At 37.0% G+C, this 21860-nt stretch overlaps 1 protein-coding gene across 1 annotated transcript in view; it reads left to right on the top strand.

Moving 5' to 3' along the window:
- The window catches only part of DIAPH3 (diaphanous related formin 3), a gene marked incomplete at its 3' end in the record, with an annotated part of 415912 nt that overhangs the window by 331013 nt on the left and 63039 nt on the right, over window positions 1-21860 (top strand). Inside the window, 1 exon segment of the mRNA XM_007450220.1 lies at window positions 6060-6184. Within this exon segment, the coding sequence (XP_007450282.1) occupies window positions 6060-6184 (125 nt within the window).

The raw sequence follows: 21860 nt of genomic DNA on the forward strand, positions 1-21860 counted from the left end.
ACTGAGGTGCAGGAGCAGATTCCAGAAGGAAGATAAGTTCCAATTTGAAAATGTGAGTTTAAGATGCCTATTAAATATTAAGTAAAGATACTCAACGGGCAGTTGGAGTTCAGGGGAAAGATCTAAGCAGGAGAAAAAATTTGGAATTCTTCAAGTTTAGAGATATGCATGCAGTCCAGGACTTGTTAGGCTGCATGGTCTCCAATAGCCATACATGAAAACTCATCTCATAATTTGCATGTCAGTTAGTCTATCCTTAATATTTATCACGGGACACATTAAAAGCAGCCACACCTCCCTCCCACAAACATGCACACAAAACCATTATCTTGAGGGAATATTTTGAATATTGTTACAAACATCTCTATTATGGGCCTCTTTTCTTTAATATTTACCATTTTCTTGAACATCTTATTTGCAGAAAGGAGTTTTCAAATTCTTATTTTTTAAAATTCTTAATTTTCCATTAGATAGGCTTCTCCCACTAATATTGTTTTCTCTTGTAAAAAGGTTGTTATGCCTTTAGCACCCTCTTTATAGTCAGAGAGGACAAGGCTACTTCTTTTCTGCCCAGACTGGGGGAAATGGGTCAGCAGAACCGACTGGAGCCCTTTCACTGGTTGTGCTTGTCATTTCCTCTGCTTGCCTTCTGCCTACCTGTCCTCTCTCCAGACTCCATAACAAATATAGGCAATTCCCTTGCAGTGTGATGTATATAAAAAAGGACACAGCAAAACTGTCATTGCATGTATAGATCTTCCTTGACTTATGATGATGTTACATCCAGATAAACCCATTGCAAGTTGAAAATACCATAAGTTGAAAATTCATTGAATACACCTAACCTACCAAAGTTCATAGCTTAGCCTGGCCTAACTTACACGTGTTCAGAACACTTACATTAACCTATAGTTAGGCAAAATCATCTAACACTAAGCCTAATTTATAATAAGGTGTTGAATAGCTCATGCAATTTATTGAATACTGTGCTGAAAGTGAAAACCAGAATGGTTCTCTGGGTACAGAATGGTTTGTAAGCGTATCGATTGTTTACTCTTGCATGGCTGACTAGGAACTGCGGCTTGCTGTCCATCATCACAAAAGTATGTACCACATATTGCTATCCTGGGAAAAGGTCAGCATTCAGCGTATGAAGTATGGTTTCTATTGAATGCATAGCTCTCCCCACCATCGTAAAGTTGAAAAATCGTTAAGTGGAACGTAAGTCAGGGGTCCTCTGTAGTACTGGGTTAGCCAAAAAGTTCATTCGGATTTTTCTGTAACATCTTATGGAAAAAACCCAAATGAACTTTTTGGCCAACCCAATATAATAAATTAATTAGGGGATGCAAATTATAATGTATTATTATGTGGAGTTCCATCAAGAATCAGAACAACGGGAAGAAGGAAAAGCTGAGCAGAAGACAAGCTGAGGATGACTGGCCAGTCACTTAGCATCACTTCTTTCAGTTTACACTTTTGCCTGTTATGAACCAAACTGCAATTTATTTTGAGTTTCTGCTTTTTTTACCATCTTATTTCAGTTTTATGCTTTTCCATCAACATAATGAATGTTATAATGGTACTGTAGATCTTAGATTTTGTTCTAGGCCTATTTAATGTTAGGGATTTCTTTTAATGGTACTGAGGTTTTTGTCCATCTTGTCCATTCATTTTATCATTTTTAATGTGCATTTGTGAAATATTCTTACAGCTTTATTAATACCTTTATTATTACAATCGTCTAGGAAAAATCACTATGTTGAAAGCTTGAAATGCTATAGGCCCTAGTTTCTCTCACAAAACAATTGTGTCTAGGAGCATAGGGAGGGTAATTTAGTTTGAATGTTTACAGTTTTTTGTTAATAAGTTGCTGTTTAAAGGAATCCACTTCCCTGAAATGTATCATGGTATGTAAGAATGACTGTGACATTTCTTAGTAAGCTTGTTATAAAATAATGACCAATACCTCCAGGAGATATTCATAGACAATTATTATTTAATTACAGAGGTTACTTAGATGTATACAATTTCTCCTTTTTTATTTGAAATCTTAACGTGGTAAATCATAGAGGCCATCGTATTACAGAGAGCCTATATTCATGATTTCTGTAAATCTAAATATTAATGGTTGTGATTTTGACTTTTATTCAGAACTTTTCTAACACCTCTAGTGTATAATTATCATAATAACTAGGCACTTGGAGAAAAGTCTGTGTCTTGGATTTCAAGGTTTTAGATATTTAATGTTATATTTTCCCATTTTTAATGCTTTTATCTCAAGAGGTTAAAGTTAAATACAAAATCCATTCCTTCAACAAACATTTGAGTATCTGCACTATGTTATGTAACCCAAGGTACAAAGATGAATAAAATATGGCTCTCTTCCCTTAGGAATCCCCAGTTAGTTGGGAGAGGAAGACACATAAAACGATAAAAGTAATAGAGTGTAGTAATTGCAAAGATAGAAATAATTACCAGGCATGACACGTAGGGAAGGTACGTCACCAGGGGCCTGACCGGGGTTTTGGACTCACATTGTAGAGTATGAATAAGAATGACTTGGGTGGAGTGGGCAAGGCAAATAGACACGGTATTTCCAGCATCAGGTACGGAATAGATGAAAGGGTTTGGGAGGAAGGGAACTACGAGCAGGACTGTTGACTTGGGAGTAAAGTGTGGCTGATTAGGAGGTAGAGCCAAGTTGTGGGTGGAATTCCGATGTTGTCATGTAAGCAGTTTATTGTCTGGTTTTTAAGCAGGGAAGGGACATCTTTAAATTAATGTTTGTCTGGAAACTTCCATGTACAGTGTGGATATGGCTCTGAGAGAAACAGTAGGAGACAAGAGGGCAGAGAAAAGTGTTCCAGATGCCTTGAATAGTGTTCAACCTAGCAAGGAAGTAGGTCCTATTTGTCAAGTAAAATGCGAGGAATGTCACGATCCTTTGGATCTGAGGGTTCAGGAGAGGGAAGGGTCAAGACTAGCAGGTTTCTAGCACAGGAAACAGAATTTATGGTTCTGCTGCCCACTAACATGTGGAGATTACAGATGGGCAGTTAGCTGGGTCCGGAGATACATGGTATCTGAGGTGACATCCCATCTGATTGAATATTGAGTAAAATGCAAAAATTGAAATTGCCTTAAAAAAATATAGTGAATTCTGTTTGATGATGGCTATGTTTTGTTACTTCTAAATAATGAAAAGGAATTAAAAATAAAAAATAAGATTAATTTCTTGGTCAAGAAATGTGACAAAGTTGAAAGATAAAATTCATACACAGGTCAGATACAGAGACACCAGGAAATTAACACTTCTTTGAGGGTGTACAATTTAAAATTCTCTGCTCCAGTTGGGATTTCTAATACAAAAAATTATAGTCACTGACCTCAAAAAACTTGACACATGAGAAAAGTGTGGCCAAATTATGTTCACGGATAAATAAAGGTGCTATCTCTGTAAACATAATTGCTGAAAAAGAAAAACACCAAAGAAATTCTTAAATACTCTTTAGTTTTACCCATCAGATGGCCCCAAACATTGGATTATATTTTATTCTCCTAGAACTTGCACACACGTTTCTTTCTTTCAGTTGTGCTTTGGTCTTCATTTAAAAACCAGCAGTGAAAAGTTGATCAATCACACTTAAATTCTCCTAACTATAATACATAAATGTAATCAGATAGTGCTGATGAAGCTTAAATAATGGCTTAATGGGATTTCCATCTGTAGAGTAGCCACAGAACCATTTTTTAAGACAACCTGCTTACTCCTTATGATGTCAACCTTAAATGTTTGAATATGCCCCAAAGCTTCCTAACATCCCAAACATTTTGCTCTTGAAATTAGCAACTTTTCTTTTTAGCCTGAGTTCTACAACACTGTTCCTGGCATGATGATGGTGATGATGACGATTTTTTTTTTAAGTTTCCTTAGATTCTAATATTACTGACTTTAATCTTTAAGGTCTTCATGTCTTACTGAGTTCTAAGAATAAGAGTAACATCTCATAATCCATTTTATTTAAAAAAAATTCTTCATCCTATATCATAGCATTTGATCTTTATGAAATCGCAGTGAGGTAAAGGTATGAGGCGAGATTCTTCCTATTTCACTCATGTGGAAATTGAGCCAGTGAGAAGTTGCTTCATATCACAGTGATAGAACGTAGTCCCTGACCCACTGCTACCAATGAGTTGGAAGAGGCTCAGAGGGTCCCCTAATAAGCCTTTCATCTGAACCTGAAGCCCTTCTCTCTTCCCACTGAGAAGCACTCACTCACTGGGATAGCTTTATGTTCAATTACAAGCAGCTGGTCTCCTCTGAGGGCTGCCCAGGCTGTTAGGCAGCTCTGAGGGTGACAACTCATAAATGAAAAACGTACTCATCTTATACCTCCTCACAGGTACTGGAGTTCTGCCTTCTGACCAGACATGCACTTCAGTGTTCATGTGGCAGAGTAAAAACTATATATTGGGTCTTTTTCCTGATTCCTAAAATCTTTCTTAAATGATGAGAGTGTATTTTGTATGCTACTGAGATGACTCAAGGCAGATGCGGGGAGGGCCAGCTTAGGGAACTTCAGGATGGGGACACTGGTTGACAGAGGTACCAACCATGTGATTAGAGGGTTAGAACTTTCAGCCCACCCTCTGAGCTCCAGTTCAGTCACCAATCGCCAGTGATGTACTCAGTCGTGCCTGTGTTGTGAAGCTGCGATGAGACTGAAATGACGAAGCTGTAGTGAGCACAGTGACATGCTGGGAGGGCAGCGTACCTGGAGAGAGCTTGGAGACTGTGCTACCCTCTCCCTCCCCATTCCTTGCCCTATGCATGTCTTCCATTTGGCTATTCCTGAGTTATATCCTTTATAATAAAAACTGTAGTAGCAAGTATAGTAAGTACTTCCCTGAGTTCTGTGAGGGAACTCACATTATAATTTTTCACATTATAAAAAATAAATGGGTTGGTGGGGAGGGCATGGGAACCCTTGAATTTATCATTGGTTAGAAGTATGGGTGATCCCTGGGACTTGTGACTGTCCTGTGAAGTGAGGGCAGTCTTGTGGGACTGAGTCCTTAAACCTGTGGGTTCTGGGCTAACTCCAGGCAATGGGTGTCAGAATTGAAGTGAATTGGGAGACACCCAGTTGGCATTGGAGAATTGGTAGCTATTGGAATGCAGTATTAGGTGTCAGAAAAAAAAAAAATAATCCACCTATGTTCCTTCCCAGTGTTTGCCTTGTGCGTTTTGTTACATGGGAGTTCCTCAGATTTTATTTGTCTTTTCACTAGTTGTTTCCCAAATTTGATGTGTGTGTGTAATAAAATTTGATCAGCAAACTTAATCATAATGTTTTAAGTATGTGATTTTTTCCAATGGTGTGCTAACACATTCAATTTAAATGTTAATTAAAAATTATAGTATATCTATCTTCCATCCAGCCATCTATCCGTCCATCCTGGGTTTAGCTGTATGTGAAATCACTTGTGATTTGCACTGGGCAAGAATGTACACACAAAAAAATCTTTATTAGTTAATAAACACAGATTGTCCTCATAGTACCACTAAAGAAAGTTTGACATTTGTTTCACATGTTATTCAAATAACCCCTGATACCTTTTCATTCCTGTCATGGGAGACCTTGAACAGAAGAGCATACTTTCCCCATGATTTTGAAAAATGCTAAAATTATATTGAAATAGTTTTAATTTTAAAAACATTATCTTTCTTTGCCTTCTTTTTCTGAATAGACTGTTTATTTTGTTGTGTTTGTAGAGGTCAAGGACTGATTTTCAACAAAAAGTATTTCTTGAATGTGGTTTGTACATGTGAGCTTTTCCTAAATTTCATCTTCTGTTATAAATAATCTTTTATTAAATTTTCTTCATTTCTGGATTTAAAAATCAAAAAATTTAAATGAAATTTACCTTTCATTTATTTTAGTGGATTTCCATTATTATTTTAAGGTTTTTCACAAATGTTTTGTTTCTAGAGTGTTTTACTTTTTTATATTATAATTTCGTCCTTCTAATGCGTATAATATTCTCTCTCTTAGTTTCTGTAGAAACGCTGGAAAAGAATTTGAAGCAGATGGGAAGGCAGCTCCAACAGCTTGAGAAAGATTTGAAAATCTTTCCCCCTCCTGAGGACTTGCATGATAAGTTTGTGACAAAGATGTCCATATCCTTTGATATCTAAATAGCTTAAGTCACTAGTCAATTAGGAGTACGATTTACTTAACATTTTAAGTATACTTGCATAACCAGAGATCACCCTACAGAGCCAAATTATAGAAGGTTTAACCTTTGCCTACTTGCAAGGAAATTTATCAAGGCTTTTACCTATCAAGAATAATATAGAAGTTTATTGATTTCAATCCTTTTTTCCTTTTTATCAATATGAATAATATGTTGTCTCATCTTTTTCCTTCCATATGTCCTATTTCCTTCTGATGTTCATGGTAAACTGAAAGGATAGGAAAACTCAATTTGAGGAAGTTTGAATCTAATGTCATGTTGTGATTTAGATACTTTTGAAATGTTTTAGGAAGCAGATGAAGACTTTATAAACTGTTGTGACTAGTCAGCTTAATTTCAAGAGTTGTTATATATTAAAAATTAACTCATATTCAAGAAGCTATAAAATCTCCTTTAGAAATACGACATGGTTCCAAAATCAGAACCGAACCTATCCCAATCACTACTAGTGTAGGTGTTCTCTAGACCCAAAATAACATTGACAAAATATGTGTGTGTGTATGTTTATGTGGAAGTGTGTGTGTGCATATACATATATACATAAAAACTAATAGCATTAGTATTGTGTCCTGTTTAATTTAAGTTTCCTTGAAATTCAATTATCTTCGGTTTCACTAAGTTTGTCAGTTAATCTCTAATGAGTGATTGAAATAGTAAACTTTTTTTTTTATTTCCAGAAACTAATGTTGAGTTGCTTTCCAAACCATTCTGTGAAATTAGATATCTTTTGCCTTCTAATAAAGTATTACTACTATGCATTATCAAAATTCCATATGGACTTCAGAATTCTATATGAAAGGATAACCCACTTCTAAACGAGCTTATAAATAGATACTCCTAATATTTTATTTTAAACTGAGATACTTGAAATAAAGTAACTACTTTTCCTCTTTCTATCTCTTCTCCCCTGAGATTTGTCAAATCACAAAATTATTACCTGGCTTGTCATAGATTTTATTGTATTATATACTTTCAGCTTAATTGTTAATTAGTTCAATTTTAGCTTTCTTCACTGTCTCTTTTGGGAAATATCATAAAAATGCACTCCAGCAACAATCAATTCAGGCTAATGTGTTTGTTTCCTTTCATATGTTTCCTACCCACCCAGTTTCTTCTTTTATTAGGCAGGATGCCTTTATCACTATATTTAAGAAGGTTGTTTTTTTAAAACTAAAATCTGTGTTTATCCATCAAATATATATTTGCCACACCTTCTAATTAGGCAAAGTATGCTTTTTAAACAAAATTTGTTATTGCAGAATTGTATCAGATTCATCATTCTTAGCTTCCCCCCCCAATTTTATCATATTAAAATATTCATATGTGACAATTTATTGTAATCATTAAGAACTGTTCACTGAGGCATTTTTTATTGTTCCCTATAGATAGAAAGCATTTTATAAAAGGTTTTGCTTGCATACAGTTTCTGGTAATATACTGTATGTGTGCTAATTATGAAGCTCAGTTACCTGGAACATAGGACATGAGATAAATTCCTGAGCTTAGAATGAAGGTGGTAGAATCCTGCTCAGCAGATGATCTCAGGCCCTATGCATACTTGTGTTCATATGACACAGAAGCTGAATGATGTCAGCTTCTTGAAAGGTATGTAGCTCATAAAAAGCAATGAGCAGGAAATCAGAAATAGGAAGGATGAAGCTTTGTTGGAAACAATTTTTCATTCTGAGTACAATTACACTCCATGGACAAGAAAGCTCCTACATCCTGTCGCTAAATATCACAACCTAGAAGCCTCTAATGAACTGATTAGCATTCATGTATCTCTTGGAAGTCAGATATATGAACAGTTGGTGCACTTTGCTATTGACAAAGCTTATAATCATAAATATTCTTTGCTGAGATTAGATTGTACTTGTTTGCTTTTCATCTTAGTTAGACATACTAGTTTCAAAGTAATTAAATTCATTCATTGCAAAGCTTTGTTTACTTTAATTAGGACTGACAACAAGTCAGATTTTGAATATTAAATGCATTTATACAGATCTTATTAAAATGGCAAATTGTGAGCTTCGTACATCTTAGAAAGTGGAAGAATTTGGAAACTAAATACACAATGAATAAAAATGTGTTTAAAGTTTGGGTTGTTAACACTGGAATTTTATGTTTTAAGTATTAGTGCTAATTAGCTAAAGCACGTATCAAATGTTTGGATCATCGACAAATTCTGAAAGCATATGTGTGTTACCTAAGTTGTTAAGGATGCATTTTTGCAAATAGATATTTACGTTAAACAATCATGATTTAGTGAACTTTTAATCTGTTAACTGAATTGTTTTAAACTATAGTGTACAATTTTATTATCATTTTATGAAATGAAATTTCACGAATAGCACCCAACTATAGTATACTGTATTTTTACTCTGCGAGTACTTGCTCTCTTTACATACACTTCTTAATATTAAAAAATACAAATTTAGTACATTCTTTAAAAGGCATGCACAATTATTTCATATATATCACATTGACTTTTTAGTAATAATTATGTTACTTTTTGATTGCAAAGCCTGGTCAAAAGTATAGTTAGAGTAGAGTAGTTTCACTGTAAATATTTGCTTGAAAATGTGTAATGTGTTTTGTGGTAGGGTCACCAATATTGTCATATACAAAGTATTATATGTGAGGTATACACACTTATTAAATTCTTTATCAGTTAGAAAATTAGGAAAGTGCCAGGATTGGTGTCATGCGATGCTTTTTCATTTCTTCTGACCTTTACATTCTGGAATATATGTTATTTTGAGGAAAATAACAAATAGATCCTAGAACATCACCCTTGAAATTCTCCTTGCACAAGGCTTTACCTTTCTCTTTTCTCCTCATCCTACCCCCTCTCCCAAGTCTCTTAGAAAAAATCATTTTGCTAGACATTTCTATATTTTTGTATTTGTCACACAACTTACGTGACACGTTATTTGACTCTTCTCCATTTTATAGTCTTTAAATTTCTTCATTGTTATCGCACTTTATTTTCACACTTTCTTTTTTGTTATTACACTGTATAGCAATATTTTGGATGCTCCTCAAATTACTACGTAGATGCTAAAACTAAGAGAAAGACTTGCATCTTACTTATATCTATATTCTATACTGCATAAAGCACAGCATTTTTCAGGTAAATGAATTTAGTACATTTTTATTTAATTGAACTGTGGTTAGGAGTAAAATAGAAGAGTAGAATGGGTGAGATGTAAACTAGTATAATACATGGTCCATTTGCAAGAGTGGGAAGTTGCGTAATTGAGTGATTTGTAAGAGGCGATTTTTTCTTTTGAATTAGTCTTCTTTCCTCCCTCGCCTGTTTTCTGCTTTCTCTCTCACCTGTTTTCCATTTAACCCATTCTTAATAAACTTTTAAGACTCAGATTAAAATATCCTGCTCAAGAGCCCTTCAAGATGGCAGAGGAGTAAGATGTGGAGATCACCTTCCTCCCCACAAATACATCAGAAATACAGGTACATGTGGAACAACTCCTACAAAACACCTACTGAACGCTGGCAGAAGACCTCAGACTTCCCAAAAGGCAAGAAACTCACCACGTACCTGTGTAGGGCAAAAGAAAAAAGAAAAAACAGAGATAAAAGAATAGGGACGGGACCTGCACCTCTGGGAGGGAGCTGTGAAGGAGGAAATGTTTCCACACACTAAGAAGCCCCTTCGCTGGTGGAGACAGCAGGTGGGCAGAGGGGAAACTTCAGAGCCACGGAGGAGAGCGCAGCAACAGGGGTGCGGAGGGCAAAGTGGAGAGATTCCCGCACAGAGGATCGGTGCCAACCAGCACTCACCAGCCCGAGAGGCTTGTCTGCTCACCCGCTGGGGAGGGTGGGGGCTGGGAGCTGAGGCTCGGGCTTCGGAGTTCAGATTCCAGGGAGAGGACTGGGGTTGGCTGCATGAACACAGCCTGAAGGGGGCTAGTGCGCCAGGAGGGAGTCCAGGAAAAGTCTGGAACTGCCTATGAGGCAAGAGTCATTCTTTCAGGGTGTGTGAGGAGAGGGGATTAAGAGCACCGCCTAGGGCTTCCCTGGTGGCACAGTGGTTGAGAGTCCACCTGCCCATGCAGGGGACACGAGTTCGTGCCCCGGTCCAGGAAGATCCCCCATGCCGCAGAGCAGCTGGGTCCGTGAGTCAAGGCCGCTGAGCCTGCGCGTCCGGAGCCTGTGCTCCGCAACAGGAGAGGCCACAACAGTGAGAGGCCCGCGTACCGCAAAAAAAAAAAACAAGAAAAATAAAGAGAGCACCGCCTAAACGAGCTCCAGAGATGGGTGCGAGCCGCGACTATCAGCACAAACACTAGAGACAGGCATGAGACGCTAACGCTGCTGCTGCAGCCACCAAGAAGCCTCTGTGCAAGCACAGGTCACTATCCACACCTACCCTCCTGGGAGCCTGTGTAGCCCGCCACTGCCAGGGTCCCGTGATCCAGGGACAACTTCCCCAGGAGAACACACGGTGCACCTCAGGCTGTTGCAATGTCATGGTGGCCTCTGCCGCCGCAGGCTAGCTCTGCACTCCGTACCCTTCCCTCGCCATGGCCAGAGTGAGCCAGAGCCCCTGAATCAGCTGCTCCTTTAGCCCCGTCCTGTCTGAGCAAAGAACAGACGCCCTCAGACAACCTACAGGAAGAAGCAGGGCCAAATCCAAAGCTGAACCCCAGGAGCTGTGTGAACAAAGAAGAGAAAGATCTCCCAGCAGCCTCAGGAGCAGCAGATTAAATCCCCACAATCAACTTGATGTACCCAGCATCTCTGGAATACCTGAATAGACAACGAATCATCCCAAAATTGAGGCAGTGGACTTTGGGAGCAACTGTAGACTTAGGGTTTGCTTTCCACATCTCATTTGTTTTTGGTTTTATGTTTATCTTTAGTATTTACACTTAATTATCATTGGTAGATTTCTTTATTGATTTGGTTGCTCTCTTCCTTTTTTCTAATATATAGATATATATATATACTTTTTACTTTTTCTCTTTTTGTGAGTGTGTATGTGTATGCTTCTTTGTGTGATTTTGTCTGTGTAGCTTTGCTTTTACCATTTGTCCTAGGGTTCTGTCTGTCTTTTTTTTTTTTTTTTTTTTTTAGTGCTGGTTATCATTTATGGCTTTGCTTTTTGGTTTGGTTGCTCTCTTCTTTCTTTCTGTCTTTTTTTTCTTTTTTTATTACATTTCAATTTTTTTTAATCTTTATTTTAATAACTTTATTTTCTTTCTATCTTTCTTTTCTTTCTTTCTTTCTCTCTCTCTCTTGCTCTTTCTTTTTTTCTTTCTTTTCTTCGCTTTTCTTTCTCCCTTTTCTTCTGAGCCGTGTGGCTGACAGGGTCTTGGTGCTCCAGCCAGGTGTCAGGCCTATGCCTCTTAAGGTGGGAGATCTGAATTCAGGACATTGGTCCACCAGAGACCTCCTGGCTCCATGTAATGTCAAACAGCGAAAGCTCTCCCAGAGATCTCCATCTTAACTCTAAGACCCAGCTCCACTCAATGACCAGCAAGCTACAGTGCTGGCCACTCTATGCCAAACAACTAGCAAGACAAGAACACAACCTCCCCCATTAGCAGAGAGGCTGCCTAAAAGCATAATACTTCACAGACACCCTAAAACACACCACTGGATGTGGTCCTGCCCACAAGAAAGACAAGGTCCAGACACATCACCAGAACACAGGCACCAGTCCCCTCCACCAGGAAGCCTACACAGCCCACTGAACCAACCTTAACCACTGGGGACAGACACCAAATGCAACGGGAACTATGAACCTGCAGCCTGCGAAAAGGAGAGCCCCAAACACAGTAGGTTAAGCAAAATGAGAGGACAAAGAAACACAGCAGATGAAGGAGCAAGGTAAAAAACCCACCAGACCAAACAAATGAAGAGGAAATACGCAGTCTACCTGAAAAAGAATTCAGGGTAATAATAGTAGAGATGATCCAAAGTCTTGGAAATAGAATGGAGAATAAACAAGAAATGTTTAACAAGGACCTAGAAGAACTAAAGAGAAAACAAACAATGATGAATAACACACTAAATGAAATTAAAAATTCTCTAGAAGGAATCAATAGCTGAATAACTGAGGCAGAGAATGGATAAGTGACCTGCAAGATAAAATAGTGGAAATAACTACCGCAGAGCAGAATAAAGAGAAAAGAATGAAAAGAATCGAGGACAGTCTTAGAGACTTCTGGGACAACATTAAACGCACCAACATTCGAATGATAGGGGTCCCAGAAGAAGAAGAGAAAAAGAAAGGGACTGAGAAAATATTAGAAGAGATTATAGTTGAAAACGTCCCTAATATGGGATAGGGAATAGTCAATTAAGTTCAGGAAGCACAGAGTTTCCCAAAAAGGATAAATCCAAGGATAAACATGCCAAAATACATATAAATCAAACTATGAAAAATTAAATGCAAAGAAAAAATATTAAAAGCAGCAACAGTAAAACAACAAATAACATACAGCAGGATCCCCATACAGTTAATAGCTGATCTTTCAGCAGAGACTCTGCAAGCCAGAAGGGAGAGGCAGGACATATTTAAAGTGATCAAAGGGAAAAGACTACAACCAAGACTACTCTACCCAGCAAGGATCTCATTCAGATTCCACAGAGAAATTAAAATCTTTACAGACAAACAAAGGCTAAGAGAATTCAGCAGCACCAAACCAGATTTACAACAAATGTTAAATGAACTTCTCTATGTAGGAAACACAGGAGAAGGAAAAGACCTACAATAACAAACTCAAAACAAATAAGAAAATGGTACTCGGAACATACATATCGATAACTACCTTAAATGTAAATGGATTAAATGCTCCAACCAAAAGACATAGACTGGCTGAATGGATACAAAAACAAGACCCGTATATATGCTGTCTAGAAGAGACCCACTTCAGACCTAGGGACAAATACAGATTGAAAATGAGGGGATGGAAAAAGATATTCCATGCAAATGGAAATCAAAGGGATACTGGAGTAGCAATTCTCATATCAGACAAACTAGACTTTAAAATAAAGACTATTTCTAGAGACAAAGAAGGACACTACATAATGATCAAGGGATCAATCCAAGAAGAAGATATAACAATTGTAAATATTTATGCCCCCAACATAGGTGCATGTCAATACACAAGGCAAATGCTAAGAGTCATAGTAGGGGAAATCGACAGTAACACAATCATAGTATGGTACTTTAACACCCCACGTTCACCAATGGACAGATCATCCAAAATGAAAATAAGTAAACACAGGCTTTAATTGACACATTAAACAAGGTGGACTTAATTGATACTTATAGGACATTCCATCCACAAACCACAGAATACACCTTCTTCTCAAGAATTCATGGAACATTTTCCAGGAGAGATCATATCTTGGGTCACAAATCAAGGCTTGGTAAATTTAAGAAAATTGAAATTGTATCAAGTATCTTTTCCGACCACAATGCTATTAGACAAGATATCAATAACAGGAAAAAATCTGGAAAGAATGCAAACACATGGAGGCTAAACAATACACTACTAAGTAACCAAGAGATCACTGAGGAAATCAAAGAATACCTAGAAACATATGACAGTGGAAACACGATGACCCAAAACCTATGGGATGCAGCAAAAGCAGTTCTAAGAAGGAAGTTTATAGCAATTCAGTCCTACCTCAAGAAACAAGAAACATCTCAATTAAACAACCTAACCTTACACCTAAAGCAATTAGAGACTGAAGAACAAAAAACCCCCAAAGTTAGCAGAAGGAAAGAAAGCATAGAGATCAGATCAGAAATAAATGAAAAAGAAATAAAGGAAACAATAGCAAACACCAATAAAACTAAAAGCTGGTTTTTTGAGAAGACAGAAAAGATTTATAAACCTTTAGCCAGACTCATCAAGAAAAAGGAGAACACTCAAATCAATAGAATTACAAATGAAAAAGGAGAAGTAACAACTCACACTGCAGTAATACAAAGGATTGCGAGAGATTGCAATGGGCAACTATATGCCAATAAAATGCACAACCTGGAAGACATGGACAAATTCTTAGAAAAGCACAACTTTCGAAGACTGAACCAGGAAGAAATAGGAAATAGCAACAGACAAATAGAAATAGAAAATATAAACAGACCAGTCACAAGCACTGAAATTGAGACTGATTAAAAATCTTCCAACAAACAAAAGCCCAGGACCAGATGGCTTCACAGGTGAATTCTATCAAGCATTTAGAGAAGAGCTAAGACTTATCCTTCTCAAATTCATCCAAAATATATCAGAGGGAGGAACACTCCCTAACTCATTGTACAAGGTGACCATCACCCTGATACCTAAAGCAGACAAAGATGTCACAAAGAAAGAGAACTACAGGTCAATATCACGTATGAATATATATGCAAGAATTCTCAACAAAATACTAGCAGACAGAATCCAAAAGCACATTAAAAGGGTCATACACCCTGATCAAGTGGGGTTAATCCCAGAAATGCAAGGATTTTTCAGTATATGCAAATCCATCAGTGTTATAAACCATATAAACAAATTGAAGGAAAAAAAATATGATCATCTCAATAGATGCAGAAAAGCTTTCAACAAAATTGAACACCAATTTATGATAAAAATGCTCCAGAAAGTAGGCATATAGGGAAATTACCTCAACATAATAAAGGGCATATATAACAAGCCACAGCCAACATCTTTTCAGTGATGAGAAATTAAAACCATTTCCTCTTAAGATCAGGAACAAGACAAGGTTGTCCACTCTCACCCCTGTTGTTCAGCAGAGTTTTGGAAGCTTTAGCCACAACAATCAGACAAGAAAAAGAAATGAAAGGAATCCAAATAGGAAAAGAAGAAGTAAAATGGTCACTGTTTGCAGACGACATGATACTAAACATTGAAATACTAAAGATGCTACCAGAAAACTACTAGAGCTAATCAATGAATTTGGTAAAGTAGCAGGATACAAAATGAATGCACAGAAATATCTTGCATTCCTATACACTAATGACGAAAAATCTGAAAGAGAAGTTAAGGAAACACTCCCATACACCACTGCAACAAAAAGTATAAAATATCTAGGAATAAACCTACCTAAGGAGATAAAAGACCTGTATGCAGAAAACTATAAGACACTGATGAAAGAAATTAATGATGATACAAAATGATGGAGAGATATACCATGTTCTTGGATTGGAAGAATCAACATTGTGATAATGACTATACTACCCAAAGCAAGTTACAGATTCAGTGCAGTCCCTATCAAACTAGCAATGGCATTTTTCACAAAACTAGAACAAAAAATTTCACAATTTGTATGGAAACACAAAAGACCCCGAATAACCAAGGCAATCTTGAGAAGGAAAAATAGAGCTGGAGGAATCAGGCTCCTGTACTTCAGATTATACTACAAAGCGACAGTAATCAAGACAGTATGGTAGTGGCGCCAAACAGAAATATAGATCAATGGAACAAGATAGAAAGCCCAGAGATAAACCCACACACATATGGTCACCTTATTGTTGATAAAGGAGGCAAGAATATACAATGGAGAAAAGACAGCCTCTTTAATAGGTGGTGTTGGGGAAACTGTACAGCTACATGTAAAAGAATGAAATTAGAACACTCCCTAACACCACACACAAAAGTAAACTCAAAATGGATTAAAGACCTAGATGTAAGGCCAGGCACTATAATACTCTTAGAGGAAAAATAGGCAGAACACTCTGACATAAATCACAGGAAGTTCCTTTTTGAACTACCTCCTAGAGAAATGGAAATAAAAACAAACTAATGGGACCTAATGAAACTGAAAAGCTTTTACACAGCAAAGGAAACCATAAACATGATGAAAAGACAACTCTCCGAATGGCAGACAATATTTGCAAATGAAACAACTGACAAAGGATTAATCTCCAAAATATACAAGCAGCTCATGCAGCTCAATATCAATAAAACAAACAACCCAATCCAAAAATGGGCAGAAGACCTAAACAGACATTTCTCCAAAGAAGATATACAGATTGCCAACAAGCACATGAAAGGATCCTCAACATCACTAATCATTAGAGAAATGCAAATAAAAATTACAGTGAGGTATCACCTCACACCAGTCAGAATGGCCATCACCAAAAAATCTACAACGAATAAATGCTGGAGAGGGTGTGGTGAAAAGGGAACCCTATTGCACTGTTGGTGGGAACGTAGATTGATACAGCCACTTTGGAGAACAGTGTGGAGGTTCCTTAAAAAACTAAAAATAGAACTACCATGTGACCCAGCAACCCCACTACTGGGCATATACCCTGAGAAAACCATAATTCAAAAAGAGTCATATACCACAATGTTCATTGCAGCACTATTTACAATAGTCAGGACATGGAAGCAACCTAAGTGTCCATCGACAGATGAATGGTTAAGCAATATGTGGCACATATGTACAACGGAATATTACTCAGCCATAAAAGGAAACGAAATTGAGGTATTTGTAGTGAGGTGGATGGATCTAGAGTCTGTCATACAGAGTGAAGTAAGTCAGAAAGAGAAAAACAAATACCATATGCTAACACATATATATGGAATGTAAAAAAATATATATATTGCTTTGAAGAACATAGGGGCAGGACAGGATTAAAGACGCAAACATAGAGAATGGCCTTGAGGGGGAAGGGTAAGCTGGGACAAAGTGAGAGAGTGGCATGCACATGTATATACTACCTAATGAAAAATAGATAGTGGGAAGCAGCCATATAGCACAGGTAGATCAGCTCGGTGCTTTGTGACCACCTAGAGGGGTGGGATAGGGAGCATAGGAGGGAAACACAAGAGGGAGGAGATATGGGGATATATGTATATGCATAGCTGATTCAGTTTGTTGTAAAGCAGAAACTAACACACCATTGTAAGGCAATTATACTCCAGTAAAGATGTTAAAAAAAAAAAAATCTACAAGCAGTAAATGCTCAGGAGGGTGTGGAGAAAAGGGAACCCTCTAGCACTGTTGATGGGAATGTAAATTGATACAGCCACTATGTAGAACAGTATAGAAGTTCCTTAAAAACCTAAAAATAGAACTACCATATGACCCAGCAATCCCACTACTGGGTATATACCCTGAGAAAACCATAATTCAAAAAGAGACATGTACCACAGTGTTTATTGCAGCTCTATTTACAATAGCTAGGACATGGAAGCAACCTAAGTGTCCATCGACAGATGAATTGATAAACAAGATGTGGCACATATATAAAATGGAATGTTGTCCATAAAAAGAAATGAAATTGAGTTATTTGTAGTGAGGTGGATCACCTAGAATTTGTCATACAGAGTGAAGTAAGTCAGAAAGAGAAAAACAAATAGTGTATGCTAACACATATATATGGAATCTAAAAAAAATGGTTCTGAACACTCTAGGGGCAGGACGGGAATAAAGGTGCAGACAGAGAATGGACTTGAGGATATGGGGAGGGGGAAGGGTAAGCTGGGACGAAGTGAGAGAGTGGCATGGACATATATATACTACCAAATTTAAAATAGATAGCTAGTGGGAAGCAGCCATATAGCACAGGGAGATTGGCTTGGTGCTTTGTGACCACCTAGAGGGGTGGGTTAGGGAGGGTGGGAGGGAGACGCAAGAGGCAGGAGATATGGGGATATATGTACATGTATAGCTGATTCACTTTGTTATAAATCAGAAACTAACACACCATTGTAAAGCAATTATACTCCAATAAATATGTTAAAAAATTGTATATACTTCTCATCCTGTATGAATACTCAAGTCTATGATGATCTCTTTCTTCTCAGAAGTCTTACTACATTTATAATGTCGTGTTCACGGCTTCTTGGCAGTTATGCTTCAGTCACTCTCACCTTCTCTGCCAGGACTTCCCTGACTACGCAGCATAAGTTAGCCTCTGTCACTGTATACGATATCACACACAGACTTTTGTTTTCTTCATCATGCTTATTATTGTCTGAATATCTCATTAATTATTTATTACCTGTTCACCACACTCTAGAATTCATGTTTCATGAAAGCAGGGACTTTGTTTACCTTGTTAACTACTCGTTTTCCTCATGTCTAGAAGAGTGGTACTTAGTGGTGTTTAGTGACTACTTATAGATTGGCTGCCAACCTGGCTGGCTGGCTGGCCGGATCCCGGGTACTGAAGAAGATCTATAAAAGGTTTTAGATTGTAGGGCTTCCCTGGTGGTGCAGTGGTTGAGAGTACGCCTGCCGATGCAGGGGACACGGGTTCGTGCCCCGGTCCGGGAAGATCCCACATGCCGCGGAGCGGCTTGGCCCCTGAGCCATGGCCGCTCAGCCTGCGCGTCCGGAGCCTGTGCTCCGCAACGGGAGAGGCCACAACAGTGAGAGGCCCGCATACCGCAAAAAAAAAAAAAAAAAAAAAAAAAATTTTAGACTATAAACGTTGTAGCACTGATTAAAGCTGGTCCTTGTAAGATGATTAATGGAAGTAATAGACATCCTTGGTGGGGAAGGTGCAATAATGGGGGCAAAACATGAGAATAAATGTAGATTTACATTTAGAATAAATTTATGCTGGGTGGCTGGGTGGCTTGGGAATGAACAGTACTTGCTAACCTGGAGTTAAATCCCACATCTCATTCTGACTACTTAGTTGGCCAACACTAAACATTTTTTGTTCAATGTGTGTGAACACAGTTCTGGTTGTCATGTACCTTCAAATGGGAAAATTATACTTGTTCAAGTAGAAATTAATCAGAATTTGGCCTTAGTCCTGGTAAAGGAAAAGAAAATAGATTTTACAAAAATATCAAGTAGTTGGATATATATCAATATTTCTGTAATGAATTTTATCAGAGTTTAATTTTGTTGTATAGCTCACCTGTTTTTCTCAAGCTCTTTACAAATATAGAACTTTCTGGGGAAAAAAATAAAGCCTTATGACTACTATGGATATGGGCATTAACTTCTAGCTGGAGTTTAACAGTTGGCACAAGAACATCTGTGTTTGTTTTTTTCTTTTGGATAATGATGATTTTTTATGTGAATGTTCCCTCATCTGTTAATGAGAAAGTACCCAGCAGTAATGATGTAGAGTGCCTCCTTAAGGTAACCATTTATTCCATTCTATCAAATAGTCATTTTAAGCTTCTGAGAATTTATTTGGCTATTTCCAGAATTGTTTCAGTTCAATCACAATTTTACCGTTTTTGTGGGTAATTCCACTTATTTAAAGCTCTACTTACTTTCCTTTGGGAGCAAATTCTTTTGTAGATAAAAATGATAAGAAAATTAACTTATAAAACTCTCTACCTGTTAAAACAAGACCATGTAATTTCCATCGTTCTGGCTCTTGGTCTTCTTTCCCATCACATCATTTAATAGAATTTTACTGTTTTATTTAAGTATGCTCAAGCATATTTCTGATATGTCATTAACTTTTGATTCTTAACCTACAATCTAAAAAGTGTTATTGAGTAATAGAGCTTTATTTTAACCTATTTGCCAAACTGATTCCTGTGAATGGGCATATTCCCAGGTATTAGAATAAAATTACTCATATTTATTAAAACTCAAAGCCTTATAAGCAGTGATAAGGGCAAAAAAGGAGTAGCTGTAAAACCATACAATTAGAAACACCCACCATAGTAGTGCAACCTGTTGTCCAGGGTAACTACTTTTTAGGAACTCTGTTAGCTCTTAACATTACATCCAAATTGTATGTGTTCGTGTGTGTGTGTGAATGTGTATATGTGCAATTTTATGAAGAGAAGTTCCTTGACTTACATCAGACTTTTGAGGAGGCCTGCTACTCTTCCCACCGAAGTTTGAGTGATGAGAGTAGGGTGAAATAAGTCATTGGCACCAATGTAGTTGCAGATGATTAGACTTACTACAGCATCTAGAGAAAGGACTAGTAATCACAGGTGATCACATGGCAAAAACAAAACACTACTAGGGGATTGTACTAGAAGGGAAAACAAAGAACTTCATTACAGAGATACCTGGACTAAAAGTGCTATATATTCAGTGGAAGAAATGATCACTCATAGTTGTAGAGATTAGAGAAGGCGGCTTCATGGAAGAGGAAGAATTGAACCAAACTTGGAATAATAGGTTTGGACAAGCAAAGGCAGAAAATTATTCCTCTTTTAGGCAGCAGTTAAGGATATATAAATAATCCATGTGGATCTAGTCTCTATCTGGGACGTAAATTTTAGGTGAGAGTTTATAGATGGAATATATAAACCAATGTTGTTTTCTGAACTTGCTAGATAAATGAAGGGATACTTACTGCACATTACAAATCAATAACCATATGTTCCATTTAATGATAGTTTCTGAATGCATTTCAAGTGTGATTTTTATTTACATAAATTTACTTGCAGCATTTCACAAATATGGATGTTTCACGAGACAAAGTATATGGAAACATGTGACTGTATTATAATTTCTTATGATTTTGTGATTTTACTAATACAAAATCTTTTGTTCATCCAAGGATTAAAAAATGATGCTACATATAAATGCATCGACCACTGGTACTATTATGATCTAGATTCTTAGAAAGTATAAGGAGGCATTTTGCTGTTTAAACTAGCCAAAGAAAGATCCATAGATTTTCTAAGCTCATTAGAAAAAAACAATTAGAATGCATTAGAATCTAGACTCCTTACATTCTAGTCTGTTCTTCTAAAATACTATATATTTAACTAAGCAGAGCACAGTATTAAAAAACAGCAACAACAAAAAAAACAGGCAGTATGTAATCTGTGGATTGACCGTAGACATGGGTACAGGTGATTGATGGGGATGCCTTGTTTCCTTGTGGGAGCAGCATTCTTCTCTGCCCCAGGTTCACCACATATCTGGCAACAGTGCTACCTCTTTCTTTCATTCTTTTTCTCAAAACAGAGGGCCTGGATGATTTTCCTTATTTCATCCTGTACTGGAGAATGCTCTGACCAGAGGAACCATATCTTTTTTAAATTGTGGAAAAATTTTCTTTTTAGACATAAACATTCCATTTTTTTATTTTGTTCTCCCAGCCTGAGTCTAGTTTTTCTTTTTTTCTGACTTCTGAAAAAATGTGTTAATATCTGTTTATCTTTTTGTGTTAGAGACAATATAATGACTTCAGTAAGTTTAATGTCCCAGTTTAAAAGAGCCATAGATAATTATGACTGATGCTGTAGCGGAGTCATCTTTTCAGAATGTGGTATGGAGACTTTTTATCTGGCTACCACAGCAATCTGTCACACCACAAAGGAAATTCTATTGTTTGTTTAGAAAATGTGTTCTAATGCCACCAACACATTCACAGAAAGTTAGTCTTCTCAGTCTCAGTGTGCTTTCAACTAATTGTCATAAATAAGTGAGAAAAGAACATTTCTGTGTGTCTGTGTAATCATAATTTTAAATCATGTAATTCATAGAAGAAATTGTATACCAATTTTCCAAAGAAGTTAAAACATGAATTTACTTATACAATATAAGAAGTTTTTAATGTAACTCTTAAAAAATTTATTGCTTTTAGAAACTTAAGTAGAGCTTAAATTGAATAAGTGGGCAATAATAAGACCAAGTATTTATATGTATTACAAAATGCCATTTTT

The sequence above is a fragment of the Lipotes vexillifer genome, unplaced genomic scaffold, assembly GCF_000442215.2.
Source record: "Lipotes vexillifer unplaced genomic scaffold, Lipotes_vexillifer_v1.1 scaffold275, whole genome shotgun sequence".
Lineage (NCBI taxonomy): Eukaryota > Metazoa > Chordata > Mammalia > Artiodactyla > Lipotidae > Lipotes > Lipotes vexillifer.